Here is a 22,492-nt window from a genome sequence, read left to right as displayed (position 1 = left end):
TGTGGCATATTAAATACTATGTAGCTAAATGGAAGTAGTATCAACTAGAACTGTTGAAACAAACGGCACAAGCGAAGAAGGTCTGAGTGAGCTGTAATCTATAAATAAAGTGCAGCTCAGAGAGCATTGGCCTGATCTTTCTGGCTTATCACAGAGCTTGCAGTTGCTTTCTCTCAGCATTAATAGCATTTTTTTCATCTAGGAAATCCCCTTCTGTGCTTCCTCCCTTTGTTCACCTGTTACCAAATTAAAATCCTGTTAAACTGCACACCTGCAGTGGGTTTATCTGCAGAGCGCTGTGCTATAGCTTTTAATCCAATTCCATGCTCACACGACATACAATATACTGCAAATCAGAGCAAAGAGGGAGCAAGGTAACACTGTTCATATGAAGCTCAGCTGGCAGATAGCAAATCAAACACTTTGATTTAGTACAACGGGAGGGAAAAAAGGAAATAGTTAACTGCTTCACATAAATAAATGATGAGTGTTCATCTGAGTGGTGTATGTAAACCAGGATACAGAGATGAAGTAAAAACAGTAACTGAAATGTTCAAAAATTAGAGTATAATCTTGAACCTACTTAAAAGTCAGTGGCAGAACTTCCCCTGACTTTAAGAAAGCCAGGATTTCAGCGTTAAAAAGCGGTCCCCATGAGGAAGAGAGACAGGAGTGAGATTATTTGTTTTGAAAAAGTGAAGAATAGAAGGAGTTATAGCAGACATATAAAATATGAATGATGTATTAAAAGACAGTTATGTGTTCCTGTCAGACCTTTGCTGCCCCACGAGGAAACCCAGTGTGTATGTCTGCTTGTTGGGTTAATTGATGTAAAATTAGGTTGGGTATCTGCAAAATACTTGGTGTTTAGCAGGAAAGAATGGAGAAGAGTTTTTTATTCAGTAAAGGGAGAAATAGTAATATGTGACTCTACGGTCAAAACATTTACACGTTTCTGTTCTAATTTTCAGCTCATCCAGGTCATGTTGGAAGACAGAATTACTAAAACTTCTGTTAAATTGGATCTTCCAATTGGAAAGGAAGCACTTATTACTCTAAAAGATGGACAGAAATTCATTATTTGTGCCTCTGATGCACAGCAAATCTCCATGGAAGACCAGTCTGACTTGTGAAAATTATTTATGAGGATAGACCATACTTACTTTTTGATACTGTTTTAATTTTTTAATTTAATTTTTTTTTTTTGGTAAATACTAAATTCAAAACCAGGCTACTGATTATTCGGTTAGGTTTTAAGTTTTTATGTGATTTAGCTAATTGACTTTGTTTGAATAAATCTTCAGAATACAAAGTGAAATACTTGTGTTTTATCTGTCTTCTTTATTTCTGTCATCAGTAAAGCTCAAGGCCTACCTGAAGTCATTGTGGTGAATTATCTGGAAGCTACTCAATAGATTAATGACCCTGTATCAAAGCTGCTCTGTGTCTACAGTACACAATTAAAAATTGCTATTTATTGCATACAGAATTTAGCACTAATCCCTACGTCCTGAAAAATTCCTGAGTTGCTTCCCATTGTTGCAGGATACAAGAGAGCTGATATCTCAGATGTATTTCTATTAACTGAAATAAAATAGGTTGTATATAATGTTATTGATTTGTTCATAATATGTCAGAAACTTAAGCAGTTCAAATTTGCTCTATAAGCATAGTACGAGCAAAGAATCTATAGAGAGAAATAATGGAATAAATTTATATGTAATATTAAATAAAGGGAACAAAATTTGTATCATATGCACATCAGTTTGCATTAGGAAATTGACTAATTGTCCTGTGAGAAGCACAAGGCAATTGGCTTTTTAAAATATGTTTGAAGAGTATGCCTGTGGGAAGTTGACTCTAATATCAAGGGCCTGCTTCATTATTTTAGGACAGGATGTTTCCTGAACTAGAGAAAAGCCCTTGTTGGGGAGCTTATCTAGCTTTTATTTATTCTGGTTTTGGAAATCTACATTTATTTTCCACTTCTAGCTACATTCTTCTTTCTCAGTCCAAGCACTGAAAGAATCGATATTCCAAAGTACCACAACACGAGAAGTCAGGACCATATTCTAAAGAAAAAGGTAGAAGTGTTTTCAGTTATGCTGATAAGCTTAAGAGTTTGGCGGGGGAATTACTTTCTTTGGGGGAAGTATCTTCAGAGTCTGAAAAATGAATTTGGGTTTTATGGCCTGTTACACCTGTTTACACCATTCCTTCAAGTTACTATGGTGAAAACAAAATACCAAACAGTGGGTCTGGGAAAACAGAAGCTAAAAAAACTCAGTATTTCTGTTAATTTTTATTTATAAAAGTTTCTATTCTAGATTAAATGTGCAGATTAAATGTTCTTGTGAGACGAGCAGATAGGAGAACAGCAGACCAACCTTATGGTCTGTTCTTCACCCTGCAAAAAGTCTATGTACAGTCTAGTAAAGGTATCTGCGAACCTTATGAAAGGAAGAGTCTCCTGTGAGATTTATTCCTCCCTGCCTAATATTGAACCAGTGCTCCTTAAATAATTTACATGAATACAATGAAAGTTTAAGAGTATGCATTTTAAAGAACTGTAAGTTTGCACTGAAGGGGTCTACTGCCAAGAGCAGAAAAGGAGCCAGGATAAAAAAAAAATACTTTTATTTAATAGGGCCATTTATTTCAAGTCAAATATGCATTTACATCTTTGCCTACCTAGTTAAGCCCTTACCTAGTGGCCACACGCTTCAATAGCGGCTCCATGTCCAAATGAAGCCCACGAGTACGGGATGGGGTCTGCCTCCCCTGTAACTTTGGGTCTTGCGGGTGCCTGGCCCTGGTCTCCCGAAGAGGCTTTCCCTGCAGTGAGAGCATTTCTGCGGGCACACTCTGTGGCGGATCCTCCGTTCCCTTGACAAACGGAGCCATCGCGCTGCCTCTGTCCGGCACACGGGGATGGGCTCGTTCCCGCTCCCGGTTCTCACGGAAAGGTGCAGGGAAGGCGCGGGCGGCGCCGCTGCCGGTGCCGGCGCGGCCGCGGGAGGGTGCTGCGAGCCGGGCGCGGCGCCGCTGCGGCAGAAGATGTCGGCGGGGCGGCGGGGCCGGGCGGCGGCGGCGGCGGCGTGCTGGCTGGCGGCGGTGCTGTGGGGCGGCGCGGGGCTGCCGCCGGCCCGGGGCTACGTGGTGCTCAGCTCGGTGTCCTGGCCGCTGCCCGACGGCGACGGGGCGGCGGGGGACGAGCTGCACAGCTCCTCCACCGAGGAGGCGCTGCCCGCGCTGCTGGAGGAGGCGAGCAGCCTTTGGAAACAGAGCTACCCGGCCTCGGCGTACCGGGAGGACGGCGAGCTGGGCCCGGGGCCGGCGGCGCGGCGGGCGGCGCGGGGCGCCTCCCCCTCGAGGATGTTCTCCTACCGGCGGGAGAGCGGCCCGGGCCCCGGCCCCGGCCCCGCCGCCTCGCCGCAGCCCGAGCGGGAGCCGGAGCGCCAGCGGGCCGCCGCCACCGCCCGCTTCCTCGCCCACCACAACACCTGGGGCTTCGTGGCTACGCAGGCGGCGCAAGGCAAGGTACCGTGCCGCCCTGCGCGCCCACCGCTGCTTGGGCGCCCGCGGCAGGTGACGGACAGCCCGGCGGGCGGCGCGCCGCGTGAGGGGCGGCGAGCGGCTAACGGCCAGCGCGGGAGGGGCGGCGAACGGCCGCGCGCGGCGAGCGGCGAACGGCCAGCGCGGGAGGGGCGGCGAACGGCCGCGGGCGGGTGGCGGCAGGGCGCTTTCGTCCCCGCGTGATGGGCGGGCTCCCAGGCAGGCAGGGGCAGCGCCGGGCTGTGCAAACCCTCCCTGCCGGCTATAGGGAGAGAAACCAGGCGTGGAGGGCAGTGAAGGAGGCCTGCTAAAGGCGACCGCGCAGGCAGGCGCAGGGAGGACTAGCCCGTCAAGCCAGACACCTGCAGCGTTGTCTGCCCGCATCCGCGGGGCGGGGGTTTAAAGGGCACGGCTGGAGTTGAACGCAGCATTCAGCGCCACGCCAGCCAGAAAAGACGGGTTTGACTTTCTCGCTGTCTTGAAAATATTGCCAGATGGATTAACTTAAAATCTAAAAAAAGTTAGAAGTAAGTTAGACTTCAGCCAGCTCTGGCTGACCAGTGGCTGAGTTAGTGGCAATTTTATTGTGAAATGCAAAGCCACAGGGATAAGAAAGATACCATGAGTTAAAATATTCTCATTTATATACAAGAAGCCCGTAGTTCTACCTCATGTTTTGAGAGATACTGTTAAATCGTATGACCTTAGCTCTTCTGGTTTATGCTTTCACTAGAAACCCATAGTAGAATTACAGCCTTAATACAGTCTGCAGATTTCTGTCTCTAATTACAGCACATAAGTAGTACAGAAAAATCTGATTCAGAATAAAATTTGGAACTGATGAGTGGAATGTGGCTACTCTGATGAGTTATACTGCCAGTGATCACAGTTCTTTCCGAACATCTACTGTGAAGTTAACTGTGCATGACAGATTGAGAATATTTAAGCAATTGAGACATGTAGTGCAAAATTACTGACAGCTACTACTTTTCTACTTTGCAAATCTTAATAATACACAAACATTTTTAGTTTCTAAGTTAGGTAGTTTCATTAAAACATTCCTACTAATATTCACAGCAAGGACCACTTATAAGCACTATAAATATTAACATTTTAATGACATATAAACATTAGAAAACATGCAGCCCCAGTAACAACATCACCCTGGGTCTTCTTATTAGCTGCTCATACTTAATTTCATTTTATTATGAAGCATTTATCAGTAACATTGAATTAATGTATTGACTGATAATTTTACTATTTAACATCTAATTGGCCATGAGGAAAGAAATATCTGGAGACATGCAAAAATAATGATTCATTAACTATCTGTCACTGCCATTTCCAATGGGATGAAAAGCATGGTAAGAATATAAATTGTTGCAGAGAATGTTAATGTGTGTCACTTGTGGACAAAGACACTTTTGCATGTGTAACATCCATCATGTGTATGCAAGTCAGTGACTGGGAGCAGACTGGGAAAACTTGGCTCCTTGGCTCCCTCCTCCTACATGGAAGCAAGCTTTGCCACTGGCTGGTCTGACGTTCAGTTTGACTTTAAGCACAGTTCTAGCTAAAATGCCTTTCCCTCTATTTTGGCAAATTGATGCAACCACATTCCAGATCAAGGTTAAAAGGGGAGCCAAAATTAGACTAAAAGCAGATTCAATCAAGTCTACATTAGAGTCTATATCCTTTTGGGTTTGAGAAAGGCTATCAGCACTGTTTGGGGATAAATGTTTCTTGGTGCTGATAACACTGATTTTAATGCACTTAAACATTTTTAATTGGGAAGTTCTTTTAAGTTCAGTAGAAGAGAAAAATCTTCCCTGTAGCATCACAGACAGGCCTAGAAAAAGAAATGGAGGAGAGATCTTTTTTCATAGAAGCGTGATAGGAAGATCTGATTGAGAAGATGGTCTGCCTAGTGGTGACAACAGAAAGTAGGAGACAGAACAAATGGGTTTTGTTGCGCTTTCTGCTAAAGGCCTTGAGGAAGTCCCCAACATGGCAAACTGTCTGTGTGCAAAGTTGTAAGGCAATGCTTATTTGGATTTTCCAGATCCAAGGTATGCCCTATGGGAACTGTTTACTTGTCAGTGATGGGCCCATCAATAACAGCACCGGAATCCCTTTCTTTTATGTGTCGCCGAAGGATAACACTGTGGCAGATCTACTGAAGAGGCCTGTAGCTTCTCTGACCCTGCCAGAGGCAGATGGCAATTTCTGCAGGTAACAGAATTTTGTCTGTGTAGTACCACGTTCAGTGAGAACAAATACAATCCTCAAGATAAATCTGTGATAGCTTTATGCTAGGTCATCATCGGATGGGACCTTCATCGTCCCACTGGTACTTTTGGCTCCCACCATGAGCTACAACCTCCTCTTTAGGTTTATTTTACAGTAAATTGCCCCAGTAAATTATCTCAAAGAAAAACAGGAGTGTCATTTAACTATATTGTGGCATCGAAATTTGGGGTGGCTTTCAGCTTGCCTGTTAACAAACCTAAATTTGAGTCTCTTCCTGGAGATGTCTTCATAAGATCTAGGTGTTTGAGATTCCGTTATAATCCACAGAGATCTAGTCAATAAGGTCAATAGAATCTTGAGAGCTGTTCAAGTCACCATAAGGTAGACACCCTTGCTCTACTGAACAGCTCTTGAGGCCTTGTTGTCTGCATCGACTAGTTCTCTATGAACTATAATGGGATCCCAAACTCTTAGTTCACAAGTTATACGTAGGACCATGCCACACAGTTGAATTTCCATCTCTTTCAGAGCATACAATTAAGTATGATATCATCACAAATTTTTAGTGCGTTGTACATCATAAACTATTGTCAAATGATCCCTCACATAAAGGAAGCCAGGTCTGAGATTTACTGTTTTAAAATGCAGCTGGCCCCAGATTTGTCTCTCCAGAGGTAGTAGTGAGTTGAGTTCTTTCCTTCTAGTAGTGTGCATAATTCTAGATCACCAGTGCTTTACATATATAAAATGTATGTATGTAAACTCAAAAATGATACAGTTCTCCCTCACCTACTTGTCTCCTTGAAAAAGACATATCTCTGCCGTATGTTTGTTTACAGTCCAACCATGTGACAAGCTTGGCTGGGTCAGCCTTGTGTGAAGTGTTATTTCCAGGGGCCTCTTTACATGATGAGGTATGTGGTGACACTGAAATTGTGTCAGACAAGACCCCATTAGCAAAGCAGATCTTCAGAATGAAATGGAAAAATTTGAAATTTCAGGCTGCCTTGGAAAGAAATGAGTTTAAAAGAAAAGTTTTTATCCCAAGTTAAGATGCTCTTTTGGGGAGGAGAAGTTTATCTTAAGAACTGGATCTCAGATTTACCCAACCGGGGATCATCCTGGGCATCATCCGGCCTTTCAAGCCTGCTAGCTGAAAAGAACAGTGGGGAAAAAACAATAAATGGCAAATATAAAGCGCATTATTGTTTCACTTGTCTATATTCGTCTCCAGAATATGCAGCCTGTTTTCTTAAGAGTTATATCATAGTAAAATGAACTGTTTCTTTATCCTAAGCAGTGATTTCAAGCTGACATCCCATTCTCAAGGAATGGAAGGCCACCAGGGTATCATGGCTACCTCTTGCAATGTCAGATACCCAATACTTATTTTCCATCACAATGTTTATTAAGGTGCTTCAGTTTTGAATGCTTGAGAAAGTCAACACCACTGTAACATTAAGACCAGAATAGTTCTGTTCCTTGAAATTGTTTCATTACTTGATTTTGAATTGATCATTTCAAACAGTAAATAAATTTATCAGCTCTTTCTTAAAAGACTAACAAAACTGATTGCTGCTTTTTCATTCAATCAAATAACAAGCTGAATATCTGGACTAAGTGCTTAAAAATGTATGTTACGTCCTACGTCCTAGCACCTACGTAGATGCTCTATTTTCAGAGACTCCAGGCGCAGAGCAGCTTCCATTGATAACTGCTAGTGATGAGCACCTCTGGAAATTACACACTCTTTTAGGCACCTAAGTGTGGCCTTTCATCCCTGACTTTAAACATCCACTTTTGACAGTCTTTGCCTTTTATGATTTAGCAACACCACTGCCTGATTCACCTGTTTGGGACGTGCTAATTCACCAGTAAAAGAAAATCTGTTCATGATTTATAGAAATATGAAAGTCACGTACATCACAACCCTTCAATAATATTTATCCACTGGCTTCCTATTAAGTAACCATTAATTTCAAAAATTAGCCACTACCCTTTTGTTTAATGTCCCAGAAATTACTGTTTGTCCTGGAGCCAGGGCAACCTAAATTCTGTCACATGATTCTCTAATTCCCTTAGCAGCCTGAGACTAATATGGCAATAAACGCTCTCTGGACACTGCCAGTTAAGCTGAGCATGTATTTCCAAGACAGTCTAGGCCAAACTAGTTACCAGTTGCCCCATCCTCATTCTCCCTTCCTATGACTGGTTGGTTGCGCGGTCCTTCCTTACATCAGCTTCAAGGATTTGCGTGACCCTGAATTGAAGCATAGATCAGAAGCAAAGTAACACAGCCACGTGAAATTTCCTGCTGGTCCTCGTTCATTTCTTTCTCTACCTGCTCCTCCTGCTCCTGGACCTGGACCTACATAGCTCAGTAACCCAGCAGAAGCCTCTTCCCTTTTTTTGCTGGATTAGGTTTCTCCTGGGTTAGTACATTGAATCATCTCACCAAGAGCCAGAGGAGCACAAAGGAGAGGGGAAGGGAGAAGAGAAGGGTGGAGGAGAGCGGGACGTCCCCATTTCAGCATGTAGCTGTCTGTTAGCCTAAAAACTGAGGTTACTACTGAACTGAATACAAAGATTAACAGTCTAATCAGTGCTCCTTGCATTATTTATTTTGTTGTTACATTCAGTTTGTTTTTCTTTACTTCTAGAGTTCCCATCTGCAACAGATGGTGGCATTAGGGCAAAGAACAAGTGATACAGAGAATGGAAAATTGGGCAGTTGCTGAGCTGCAGTCTTGAGTTTTTGATTGGTAGGAAAATGTGAAAAGGTTTTGGTGACTGATGTCTTGGCAGTCAGGAACAGGCAAGGTATGAGGGCTGGGAGAGTTTAACTGTCTCCCTGTAAGCAGTGTCAGAAATGAACTTACCTTTTAAACTAGAAGAGAAACCTTGCAAATCTGTACAGGATCCTTCTGTTACCCCACAGAGAGGGCTTCTAAGGCCAGTGCAACAGTTTCATGAAAATAACCACCATTTCAGGATCCTACTGTCAGTGCTGTGGGGTTATTTGTCTCCCAGCACTGTCTGCAGCATTGATTGTGCAGTTGGTAACAGAGTCAGTTAAAAAGGTCTGCCACAGGCAACCCGAACCTTTCTTTTGGATGCACTCTGTCTGATGAGGTATTAAGATTGTGCCATGCAAACAGCATGTACCATCCTTAGTGCAAAGTTTATGTGGTGGTTTAATTTTCATATAGCAATTTTCTTTCTCTTTACTCGCACTGTATGAGGCAAAATCTTTTAGTCTGAAAGACCTCAGATTCTTCTTGGTATTAAGGTAGCATCTGTGGGGTTTCCTTTTCAAAGGAAAATGTCATTCATAGGTAGCTTTACTACCAGAAGTTCTCTGGTCAAAGGCATCATTAATTTTTTTGACTGCAGAATCAGCTGAAATGAATAATGCTCTAGGTGAGAAAGTTCATGCCCTTGTATGCTAGCAATGCATTTGGCTTGTTTTCATGTAGAATTTCATTATGTACCTACTCTGAGGTTTAAGAATTAAAATAAATGTGAAAGCTGTTTGATGCAGGTAGTCAATGCTCGTGGGAGTATTTGGCACTCTGCTGGAAATGCTTCTGACCTATTCTATGCAAAAGAAATCTCTGGCCTTTAGAAAGAAAACATAGCTGACATTTCAATAGTCTTGTATCTAATGAGTATCAAGTGACTTGTTTGCTTGCACATCAGTTTGTTATTAAATTTAGTTAGTAGTGAATTTCCTTTGTTTTGTTTCAGAACATACTCCAGTCTCAAACCTTGACAATAAATATTTTCACTTTTGGAGAAGTGAGGAATAGAGTGGTCTTTTTGGTTTTCCAGTGCTAATATTTAATCCTCTGGAAAGAAAATTTGAAAAGCCTAAACTAATAGCAGCAATAACATTTAATAATTAAAGAAAGAGGGCTATGATACATCTGAACAGGCACTAATTGCAAGACTTTTTAGTGTTGCAGCTATAGTCTTGATTCCTCATCTCTGACCTAGAGATTTCCATTTCCCAAAGGGAAACAAGCTGCACTTCTTTTAGAACATTCTCTGATGGTCAGTCTAAAGAAAGCATTAGTTAGTAACTACTAATACTGTATTTTATCATAAGGCTAATAAATGGATAATAGAAAAACTAAATGGTTCAAGGCTATAAATAGACAAAGCTGGCAAGTCTATTCCACAGAAAAACTGAAAAGATTGAGTTCTATTCTTACAGATTTCAGAGGGAACAAGACTGAGCCCTACATTAAAGAATAGAGCAGCTATTGTTCTAAATGAATGTCCCAACACACAAGCCGCTCAGATGATCTCTCTTTCCAAGTAAGCTCCTGGGCCTGCCTCATTACAGCTGCAGTCTGGAAAACAGGCAATTAATTTTAAACATGTGTTGTCTCCTTGACATCAGGTTCAGCACCTTCATAGGGACCAAATGCAGCTTTCTTAGAGAAGCAGCAGTTACACAGCTGCCGCAAACTGATTTTCACACAAGAGAAAAAGAAAGAAAAGCAACACGCTCAGGGGTCAATCCATAGGTGTGTTTTCCTTTGCTATTAATCTGCAGGATGGTGTTTCCAATCCACACTGCAGACTGTGGTATTTTGAGTGATCCCCTACTGTCTGTGATCTGCATCAGTGGTGGGAAAGCTGCTTCCTTCAGAGCCATTTACCTACATATACAGATAAAACTGCCATGGGTCACAGACACAACCTCTGAGAGGCCAGTTAGCCGTCCAAAGTGTATCTATCTACTCCTGTGTTTATATAGCCACTGTCTGTTAATACGAGGATGAATATGACAAATAAATTTGGCATTACACCTTCAAGCAAAGAACAATTATACACGCAGAAGAGAAATGCATCTGCTAGAGAAGAGCCTGTGCTGAAATTCTGAATCTAAACATCCCGCAATTTTTGAGAAGTTGAGACCAATCTCCTAGTTCTGTGGCAAAGACACATCTCTAGCTCAAGAATTTATGTTGGCCCTCTTCAGTCCTATGCAAATAGTTATGTCAGTAGCTGTTCCTGAAAAATCTGTATTTAAAATTCAGGAAAATACCAAATTAGAAAGTTAAATATGAAACCTACTATCATCATGGCCCAATGCACACAATATCGCTCTAAATTACTGTTTTTTCTGTATTCTTAAATAGCCAACTCTACAAAATCCCTGTCTGGTACACTAGTATGTGTTTCTCTGTCTGCTTTTACTGAAATAATTGATGCTGTGATTCTTTTTTTTCCTGTGAATTGTCTATTGTTAAACTCTATACAACTTTCCTGGCTTAGACATGTAGTTCAGCCAAAGAAATGGGTTGTTATTGTCAGCAAAGACAGACAAACAGACTGACTTCACTTAAATTATAAACAAAAACAAAAACAAAAACATTTTAGGAAGGATTATCTTCTAGGAACAGTAACATGATTTAAAACATTAAAGTAGGTATGCTCTGAATACAGAATCACTTATATGCAAAAAAGCCATTTTAACAGTATTCATTACTACCAAGCATCACTTTAGATTCAGAATGGAAGACTGCACTTCTGAAAGTAAAGTTAACTTTTAACTATCTTTGCTGGATCTCAGACATGACTGATAAAGTTATTCTTGTCAAAAATCAGAGCAAGCCAAGGCAAAATTGCCCAGCCATATCCAGCTAAAGGCCAGCAACAGCTTTTCTAATTATGAAATGGCTTTCAACAAAGATTTTGTTTGACATTCGTGCCATGCAGATTAGTAACGCTAATACACTGTTTCTACTTCAGAGCCTCCATTAGTTAATGATGAGCAAATGGAATGTATAAGGAGGATAGCTTCTGCTTTTCAAAATATGCAATCAAAACTCTATATACATTACAGTGATTTTCTCAGGACATTACATTTCCTCCATTTCTTTCTGTAGATTTTAGGGGGGTGGGGGTGGGGGGAATCAATGATGAAAGCTCTTTCTCAACTTCTTTTCCTTTCCCTTCTGTTCAAAAAGTAGAGGGGTAAAAGTAGCGCTTTCTCACAGGGCAGGGAGAACGGTGTTCAGGGGAGATTGGGAGGGTTTAGGAAGCCTGAAGGGGAGGAAGGAAGCGCCTGACTCCCCCGGGAAGTGGAGATGAATGGTGACGCCACAGTGGCAAAAGCAGGTTGGAGAGAAGAAGAAAAAGACATTGCCACCCACAAGCCCCTGCATCCTCCCACAATCCCTGGAACATTACTGATCCCTCCCACCTTCTTCCTACTGATTCCTTCTTGGAAACACTTGACTCTCCTTCCCAAATGCCTCCTACACTCCTATTTTGCCTTCATTGCTGATCTGTGCCACCTCACTACTGGACTGCAGAGGCCGAGAATGGAAATAATACCTAAGAATACTCTTGGTCAGAAAGCAGGAGACAGAGCATCATCGGTAAAAAGCAGGGATGTCAACTGTGAAAGAGAATCCTAAATCCTAGCATCACCTTGTGTGCCAGTACAGATGCATCAGCCTGAGCCATAGTTTCACCAGAACTGAACTTGACTAGTTTTTGTTTGAGAATCCTCTAGTTAAAATCCAAGAGATGGCTAGTGTAGTAAATATTTTAATGAGTAGGTGGCACTCTTTACTCTGAACCACTTTTGAACCATGACCCAGAAAGGGCGGAAGGGGAACGTAGTGAAATAAGTGGAAGATGTTCATCAGCAATGCGCTTCATTGCATTGCATCATTGGGAAACGTATTTCACTTGGACATAGACTTCTCCATAAACTCAGAAAAGCTGACACCTTTGTAAGAGATTGCTCTCTGTAGGCCAACTGAATGAGACTGAACACAGCTCAGTCTCCAATCTCACATACTCAGACAACTGCTTGGACAGAGTTAAATGCCGCATACATAGTTTGCTCGCCATAAGCAGAGGAACAGAGACAACCAGTTCTTCCCTGTCCTCAAATCAGATGAATAATTAAGATAATCTCTCTTAATGCACTGTGTTCTTATAAAATGCATAAACGGAATCATCCTCCATTTTAATCTGGCTTCCTTTAATTTTTTCCACAAGGTGAACTTATTTTACATAAGCATAAATAAGTAAGTGTGCTGTCTATTGGTTTGTCTCCTTCCACAGTTTCCTGCTTTCTGTTCCCCTCAGTTCATATTTTATCGTAGCCTTCATGAAATCCTCTCCAGGGATACCAAAGACCTGATTCTCAGCACTGGTAAAGACAGGGCCTAAGAAGCCATCTAGGTTTTCCCTGATATAGAGCCTGTATAATCAGTATGCCATCTCTTCCCATGAACTGTGCTTCCCCCAAATCCCCTACTCAGTAGTGCACAAATGTTACAGAAAGCCACTTTTACGTAGCTACTTGTTCTTGTGCCAGCAAAGATAAAAGGGACCCAAGGACTGAGAGCTGAATATGTATTTATTTATACAGAAGGCAAGAAATAACTGGTGAAAGCATGAGTAGACCTCTACAGATTTATCCCTAGTATCCCTTTATCATCTGTAGTAAAAATAGGAGGCATATTCCTGGTTATATCCCTTTACTCCTAGGAAACAAATCCTGTATTTACATAATTTACACCAGTAACGCCACTGAAAATTCACAGTAGAGTTAGAAGTGGTAGCTCTAAGTTTGCTGATTTTTAATAGTTTAGGGAGTGTAAAAATAATTACACATTATTAGGGAAATACTATGCCAAAAGTGAGGCAGAAAGAAACAGATTTACTTTAGAACAAGAACAGCTCCTTTGATAATGAAAATACTGATGTCAATATAAGACTAGAATACAAGGTTACTATTCTGAAAGAGAAAACCTGTGATAAGAGGCAGTGCTAAAAACAAAGCAAAGAAAGTAAATAACATAGTATATTAAATTCAAATGTATCATTGTCTCTGTTTAGCTCTTTGAAAAACTTTATCAAACATAATCTTAACAAATAATTTGTTTGCCTCATTTTCCTGAAAGCTAAGCTTCTGATCCTCCAGAATATCATTCCAATGTGCAAAATTCAGTTTAAATAACTCTTACTAGGAATGATAATATTTTACTTTTGTGTGTCAGTTAATGCAACACCCAGGGTCCTGAGGAATGAACTTAGAGAAAGCTGAAAATAAAAGAAGTCAGGAAAAAACAGAGATGAAAACATTCCAGATAAAGGTGTACAGTACCTGGGTTCTGTTGTCAGCCAAATATGCAGAGAGCATTTTTTTTGTTGTAAATCAGTGAAGAGTCAAAGCCATACCCGACACTCCCATCTTAGGCAAAAACCTCTCAGTGATTTCAGTAAGGAAAGTAGCATTCATTGCTTAAGGACAGCAGCATCAGGTTTGTTGCCTGCTCAAAACTGGCAAGTACAGTTTTAGAATAAATGAATAATTACAGAAAAAGATCTAACAATTGTAATTTTTTTAATTTGAGAAGGTATCCGACCAAAATCTCTCACTGCTCCTCATCACACCCAAATTTGTCACCTTGATCTATTCCATGAGCTGTAGACATCATCATTAACAATTGCTTTGTAATTCCTATCTGAAAATAATCAACAACATCTAACCTAGGATCTACACCAAACAAAAGCACTTGCAAATATTCCTAGTTTTCCCAGCTGTTCTGTTTTACAGTACTATTAGGCTCCATTGGAAAGAGTTTCATGCATGCAGGTATATGGTTATTAGTTTAAATTAAATTTCTAAAGTGAAATTTTGCTTGTGAGAAGTCCCATTTATTTTTAAGAATTATCAAGTTAAATATATACATATATGTAAAATGTGCTACTACAATACAAAAATTAAGCACAAAACATAACAGTAGATCAGGAAATGCCTTCAAATGGACTTTATGACTTTTCAATACAGGGCCGATTGTGTGCAGGAGTGTGAATTTACACTACCCTAGCTGCTGGACATTCAGGCTCTGATCTCCCACTCTGTAAGTGGGATTCATTCCTCCTTCATATCTCTTTCTTCAGCTGTGCGCACTGTATTCATCTACACTGTAGCTGAGCTGATTTAACAAAAGGGGTAATTCTGCCCCTCCTCTGCATCAGTACTCAGGCTGTGTGCTGCTGCCCCCTTCTTTGCATGAACTCTGGGAATTCAGCTCCCAGGAAACTATTTCCTTTAAAAAAAAAAAAAAAGGCTAGGTTAGTTTTCTGCCACAGAGGCACTCCAAGGAGTCTTACTGTGCAGCCTGAGAAGTATCAGACCTAGCATGAGGGAGAGAGAGTGAGTGCAGTAGGGAGGAGAAAAGTGAGGTAAGAGGGAAAAGCAGACCTGCACCTTTTGGTGGCAACTAACTGTTAAATCAGTTCGGCTATAATCTGAAATATCATAAAGTACAGTTTTATAGTTAGCTTAATCTAGTCTTAAACTGCAGGCTTTCCACAGCTGCACATTACCATTTTCTCCTTTGTTTCAGTTATAATGACTGATATTTTTCCTTTTTTGATGGGTTAGTTTTCCAGTGGCTCACACACACTAAACGGCCATCCAACATCCAAAGCCAATGCAGAAGAAACAATGGGAACTTTGGCTAACGTTGGGGCAAAAAAGGTCAGCATGGAGCTGCACCGTTTAAGGACAGTAGAGTCTTAGACCACCTTAAGCCAGTTGTGAAACGGCATCTCCAGCACGCCGTGAGTTAGTGTAGAAGCTCTGCCACGTGCTAAGGTGAGCATGTAGACAAGTTCATACTTTGAATATACATTGATAGAATTAGATCCAGAGTTGGGGCATGGAATGCAGATTTTCAGGTACTTAGACCACCATTCATCTATTAGTTCATATTTCAAAAAATGTACTGGAAAAAATCTAGAGCATTATTTATTAATGTGCATAGAAAGCTTGAGCTGGATCCTTGGCTGCTGTTCTTCTTCCCATGCAGGTAGGTAGAGCAAAAAGAGTATGAGTGGAGTTTGTCCAGACACCATCAAGCTGAACAGCTTCAGAGAACTGCTGCTCCAAAGTGATCAGGATGCTGAAAAAACATCCCAGAGATGATGTGACTGCAAATGGCTCTTTGGAGCACCCACTTCAAACTGTGCCAAGTGCTTACTGGGCATAGCTGAGTACCAGCCTGTTATATTTTCTGGCATACTTCTGTTCATAGTCCTACGTATAAAAGCCGACACTTTATCCAGGAAGTTACACAGTCTTTCATAACCATCTGTGGGGAATCTGCAGGTGTTAAATTAGCTGCAGGAAGGTGCCCATATGTTTCCCGCACGCACTAGACATGTACTGAGAATTACAGGGAAAAAAGGCATTGCAGAGTGCGTTCACAGTGAAGGCTAAAGGGTTAAAGCCAAGAACTTTAAGTAAAATTGCACACCGATTAGATTTAATTTACTGTGCTTTGGTGCTTCAGATTAAAGCACAGATAACAAGAAATGCAATCTTCATTTCCCAATGTGATTCTTTGAGCTTATGTTCTTATGTGGGACACAGTCCTGTGAGACGCTTGCGGGTGGCTCATCACTTCACAGGATCAGGCCTTTACAGTGATTTCCTCCAACTTTTTTGCTATTGGTCAGTTATGTGTAGCGTATGTCAGAGTCAGCAGCTGCCCCGTAGCTGCTCATGGAAGTTATTTAAATACTATTATTGTGTAGAAAGATCCAAAAAGCAACTAATACCTTTCCATTCTCAGTTTAAAGGATGGAGATATTTCAATATTTTTTTAACAGATTTTATCTGTCTCCTCTGTTTGCAAAAATAAGCTGATATAAAGCAATCAGCAGGGTACAAGTAAACAGGGACTGAGTCTACAGGAGGCACTAGGAAAAGACCTTATATTTTATACACGCACGTGTTTTTTAGGCTTAGCTCCAGACTAACCATTTCACCAACGTTCCTCAGAATCCTGACTACATACTCTAATCTGGTTTTAAAGAGCATAAATGAGGATTAAACAAACCTCTACCCTAGAGGTCTACTTCAGGTGAGTATTCCTTCAATAGTTCCACTGAATGTTATTGCTGTGTAGAAAAGGTCTGACCAAAAAATGACATATATATGTGAGAATGAGTTCACATTCGTATTTCTCAAAAACCCATAGCAAAAAAAGCAAGCTATTATACATGAGCATTTTTCTCTGCGCACAGAAAAAATGTAATTGATCCTGAGGATCCAAGGTGCACCAGACTGACTCTCACAGGACAGATGGTCACAGTGCCTCCGGAGGAAATGGAATTTGCCAAGCAAGCAATGTTTTCTAGGTCTGTATGTAATACGCATATAGTATAATACAACCTGCTGTTTTGAGACAAATATACAGACATGGCCATTTGGGACTGAAAACCTGAGAAGTAATGAACCTGGCCTTTATTTGGAGGCCACAAAAGTAAGTTGACTCCTGCGTTTCTTAGAATGATATGCAGAGCTTTAGAACCTCCTTTTAACTCTTAGGATAATGAAATATGGAGATACATTAGTAAATATTGGACTCCAGTAGCACATGTGATTTATAATCTGGGGATTAGGAAACTATTTCACCTAGCTTTGAGGAGAGATTCCTAACTACAAGGTGGATTTGTTCAGTGTGACACTACCTTTAATAATTCTCCCCCACCTTAGGACAAGATAGTGCTTTTTAGCCACAGCCTATTAAGATACAGTGAAGAACTTTGCTGCTTTCAGGCATCAGGCTCAGACCTTTTTGTGAAGTGGAGCGCCACAATGGTCTTCTGTGATGCCCACTGAACCTAATGGCCTATGTCAAGTCCAACAAAATTATGGGTCATCTGCTTCCCATCTCCTGGAACTTCTTTGCAGGCTGAAAAGGAAAAAATTGTCCCATGCTTCTCCAAGAGCTGCAGTTCTTCACTTTCAAATGAGCTACGCTGGAGAATAAACAAGCATGCTTAGAATCTTGGTCTTACTGTTTTTTACTTACTTATAGACCAAACAACGTCAGCCTTTGGAGATGAAGTTCTGCAAGAGGGAGGAGGGTGGTGTTCCTTGGCTGCCTTAGTTGTATTTCTTGCCAGATTGAGGTATGGAGCATCATAAACTTTATTACAAGAAAGGGAAAAAAAAGATGAATGGTGGTGATTCTCACGTCTCAGGTTTCAGTCTGACCGAGTGCACTAGACAGTAGAAAAAAGCGGACTATGCATATGCTTTGGCGCATCTTTCCTTTTCTTTCTTCTTCTTCTTTTTTTTTTTTTTTTTTTTTTGTCTTTCCAGGCACCCAGTGATAAGAAAGTGGCCTCGCAACTATGAGTGGTTCTTCATGAAAATGAACGTTGAGCAGATTTGGCTTCAAAGCTGGTATGGAGAAGTTTCTACCATCACAGTAGAAGAGTATTTAAAAGCAATTCCAAGTAAAGCATGACTGAATGGGCTTTGAAATACAAGTCTTCTGAGTTTCTTTTCCGAACACTTTTAAAATTTCATGCTAGATGTTTTCTTTACAGTGATTTTTTTTTTTTCAAAAGTGTTCAAAATAGCCCTATCTTACATGGAACAGAGTGGAAATAAACCAACACAGACTCTGAAATTATAAAGGAGAAGTGAATAGTAACCTTAACCTGCAAAGTACAAATATGTCATTTCAAACAGGCAATATAACATCCTGAACATCGCTTTAAAACCTTTTGTATCTGTTTGTTTTGACTTTTATTGCTGCACACCCACATGGAAATTATAGTATGTGCTAAATATAATGTTCTGATTTACAGAAAAGCGAATTGCCTATTCAAAACCCTCTGTGTATTGTGGAAGTATTATTGCTGCCTGATCTCTCTTGTTTTGTAGGTATTCTAAGCTAAATCTAACAGCTACAACTTTAGGTATCTAAGTTAAAAAAAAAAAAAGCTGTCCTCATTTGCTAACTTATATATTCTACATGTACTTTTTCCTAATTATCTAACTGGATACTTAATTTGGAAATTGAGTAGAGAGGCTGGTGGTAGAACGCAGCCTTCCATCAGACACTTAATAGAAAAAAATGCAAGCAGCTCGAACAACACAACTTCAGTACGGCTTGTCTTCTACTGACGCAAAGCAGGTTAAACATGTTAAGGGCCAAACAGCAAATCAGCCCCACAAGGATTATCCCAATACAAGTACGCACTTTCTCGTTAAAAAACTTAAGTAAACTTTCCCAGCTAGCCTGTTGTAGATTATGAGACAGAAAAAGTATTTTAATAGCCTATGGTCCCAAATATTTTACATCCCATCTCCTGCTCCTGTTTTATTTTTAACTCATTTGTGCAACTGACTTTTGTAAAGTGTCACTAACCCATTTAAGGGCGGAAGCCAGTCCCTTAAATCTGTTTTCTCACTAAGTTTAAAAGGGTTCCTTCCTGAATTTATTTTTCAAAGGAGCCTAATGATAGTTAGATATTTCAGTCCACGAAAAACCCACTTTTTTAGTGCGGAAAGTGCAAACTTCATTTCAAACACATTATGAACTGGCATTTTTCACTATAATAGTAAAATAGTTCAAAGGTCTTTTATGAGTCTTCGGCCTTTTCTCTAGATGGTAAGCTTATTCTGTAGCTTCTGAGGGTATCACAGTTAAAAGAGGTCCCATGGCTTAACTGGCTAATTCATTATACAGTCTGTAAATTATTCAGCTGTTCTCCCTGTAACATTAAAAATAAGATAAATTTAGATTGGTTTTGTGTGCCTGGGAGGGAATGCACAAGTCTTTCAGCATCCCTGGGAAGGAACCAGAGCTCTTAATAGTAGCCCATGCCAAGGTAGACCTGAGGAAGAGCATGGGTCTCTCTGCTAGCCACCTCTGCTAGCTTTTACAAGTTAAGCCTCGGACAGAGTTCAGAGGCAGCTCAGGGCGCTGTGACCAGCTGGCAGCCAATTATGCTTATAGCTGAGCCTATTTTGGTTCATGCATGAAGAGAGGGCATCATTCTTTGAGCTGGGCTAGACAACATGCTGTTTTATCTACTAGGGGTCACTTAGACTTTGGGTGATTTCAAGGCTCCAGGCATTGCTACCATTACTAATATTCTATAAGAACTGGAGAAAACTGGGGGGGGGGAAATCTTTGGACACTTGCTAAGCATATCTTTTCTTGTCTCAATTCCAGTGAGCCTGTTAGCAGTGCTGATCTTTTATAGAGGTAATTATGCAAAAAGGGGAAGTGTCCTGCCTGGATGCATTTCCTTTTTTTTCTTGGCAGATCAGCAGCATTTTCTCATATGAGTTTGCCCCCTGTCTTGTGGTACGGAAGCAAAATAGCTGATCCCATATAGCTTTATAGATTACCATTAAGTGAAATCCTCCTGGATTCATACTGTTTTACCATGGAGATCTTTGTCTACTGTGGATTTGATTCTGTCCCCCTTAAGATTAATGGGACTTTTTAAAGAGAGTTCAATAGGCAGAGTACTAGACCCAATAAGTGAATCTCCACAGGTCTGAGGTACAAATTTATGTGCAACTTTAATTACATGTTGTGTTATCCTAGTTCACTGTTATTCCCAGAGAAACCTGAAATGCTCATATTCTCCTTCTCACATACACAAAACACAATGTTCAAACAAGCTGAGGAAGAGAATAAAAATTGTAGAGATGTTCTTATTACTATACTGTCATTTTCACTGACATACTTGGATAGCCCGATTACAGTGATATGGCTCTAGGAGGTAGTATCCGTTACTTATTAACACTCTTGCCTTAAAGTAGTAAGGGACAGTATCAACAATATTTAGTAGAACTTTAACTGTTTTAAGAAGTCAATGTACGCTAAGAAAGGTTTTGAATTTACAATACACTATTTGCTATCTGCTCTCTGCCTGCATTGTTAGATGAATTGGAGTAGCTACTGTATTATGAAGTGACACATCAATAAACAAGCTCTTCTCTATGGACAAGCCTTGAGACTCTTGACAGAACCTCAAAACATGAAACAGCAGGGTCATGTAAAGTGACAAAGAGGACTTTGTAAAGAAATGTCATCTGAAATCACCTGTTCTCATTTCATGCGTCTTTCTCCCGAAGAATAGTTTCCATGAAAGCCCTTGAAAGTCTGTAAAAATTCATCAAAAATATGCCCTGCAGGGTTTGAATGGGATTTTCTGCAGCAAAAAAAGGAGAGGAGATAGATAGTCATTCATTTGTTTAATTGGACTTCACACTGTCAGTTATATATTACTTACAATTTTTCATTAAACTGACAAATGTCTCAAGTGATACTGGTCATCACATGGAAAGTGATGTTTGTTAAAGCTTTTAATCCAAAGATTATCATTAAGATCCATAATAAGATCATATTTTCTTGAGACTGTAATGGGTCTGATCTTGCTTTAGTTCAAGTCAATAGCAAAAATCCTGTTTATTTGTTGTGCTTTAATTATTAGATCAAATACACATTTTATGAAAGGCTTTGTAAGCCTTTATGAATTTATAAAGCATTGCAACTGGCTGATTTTTATTGTCATGTAGTCTGTATTTTAGCTATTTATTTCTGTAGCTTCCTCAAAAAACCTTGTTGTGCAATATATGTTAGTTTAAACTTGAACTGTAGTTTTGCAATATTTAAGAGATGCATTTAGTCATGTCTGTGTACTTGATGGAAAAGGAATAAAAAGTTCCGGTACTTGAGTTCTAACTTTTAGCTAATTTGTGCAAAAGTAATGCATGCACAGTATTTTAAGTACAGCTGGTTTTAACTGCTGTTCTTATTTAACCAAAGAATGCTCCATTGCTAATGAAATTTTCATCACTTAACTGGATGAAATTCACTACGTCTTGTTTCTGGATGTGTACTGCAATTTGCAATGTATTTTGACTTCTAACGATATTGAATGTTGTTAACAAAATGTCTATCAATCAAGCACAAAATGCAAATAAAATAAATTTCAAAAGTGAAACTGCAGTTTGAACATTCTAAAGTCCTCAGTACAGCGCTAGCCAGAGTAACTGACTTTTTGTTGACAGCCATTATAATTTCTATCTGATTTGAACATCTGCTTGGTTCTGTTTTCTTGAACCAAGCTGATTTATTTCAAGGGACTTTTGGGAATTGAGACGCAGATCTGTCTTAGTACAGCCTAGCTTCTCCCGAGGGCAGAAAAGTCTAGCCAAGCACTTTTTATCTTTCTTTCATCTTCTTATTTCTACCAGCTCTGCTTTCAAGGTAGCAGTTAACTGTCATTCTTAGTAAAGTTTGCTATTCTTTTCTGCACATGGCGATTGAGCACTCACCATTCAGGTGTGCATTAATGATGTTTTGGAGGTTTCCTCAGCGCTATTTCTTCCCTTGCTAGCCTTGCTCTTGGACATTCTTGTTACACCTTGTTCTTTACTGTCTGCTTTCCTCTGACAGTTTTTCCCAAACTAAGGTCGTTCACTGACTTTTTCATTTTGCTCTCCTGCCATCTCCTTTCAACAAAATTCAAGCTTTCCATTCAAAAATTCCTGCTTCCTATCCAAAAAGGTTATAGGAAACAGCCTATGTTTCCTATTTATGCTGTACAATCTTTGGCTTGTCATTTGCTTCATTCTCTGCGAAGACTGTGGCAATAGTGTTTCTTAACCTGTATAACCATAGTCAACACCATTTTCCTACTGCCAGTGTTTCCATATTCTTAAAAGAACACTTCCTGCAGATGTTCTTTTCATTTTTACTGACTATAATGAACACTCTGTACTCTTTTTAGTTTATCGCATTTCTGGAGTGATTTCAGTTTCAATACTGATGTCTATTCTGCTTTCATTAGGTGATTTTCACTTTCTTTCCAAAAAATT

The 22,492-nt window shown here is 40.3% G+C and overlaps 2 protein-coding genes across 2 annotated transcripts in view; both read left to right on the top strand.

The window, feature by feature from the left end:
• RFX8 (regulatory factor X8) overlaps window positions 1-1,590 on the top strand; it is a 34,593-nt gene extending 33,003 nt beyond the window's left edge. Inside the window, exon 16 of the mRNA XM_068924690.1 lies at window positions 972-1,590. Within this exon, the coding sequence (XP_068780791.1) occupies window positions 972-1,133 (162 nt within the window). The 3' untranslated portion in view covers window positions 1,134-1,590. The remainder of the gene's footprint in view (window positions 1-971) is intronic.
• Window positions 1,591-2,931: 1,341 nt separating this feature from the next.
• CREG2 (cellular repressor of E1A stimulated genes 2) lies at window positions 2,932-21,615 on the top strand. The gene is made up of 4 exons (XM_068911787.1): window positions 2,932-3,540; window positions 5,618-5,787; window positions 16,879-16,992; window positions 17,963-21,615. The coding sequence occupies exons 1-4, from the start codon at window positions 2,932-2,934 to the stop codon at window positions 18,108-18,110; spliced, it is 1,041 nt and encodes a 346-aa protein (XP_068767888.1). The 3' UTR covers window positions 18,111-21,615.
• Window positions 21,616-22,492: the final 877 nt, after the last annotated feature.

This window comes from Struthio camelus, chromosome 1, assembly GCF_040807025.1.
Source record: "Struthio camelus isolate bStrCam1 chromosome 1, bStrCam1.hap1, whole genome shotgun sequence".
NCBI lineage: Eukaryota > Metazoa > Chordata > Aves > Struthioniformes > Struthionidae > Struthio > Struthio camelus.
The sequence above is the reverse complement of the archived record's forward strand: the minus strand, read 5'-3'. Positions and strand labels throughout refer to the sequence as shown.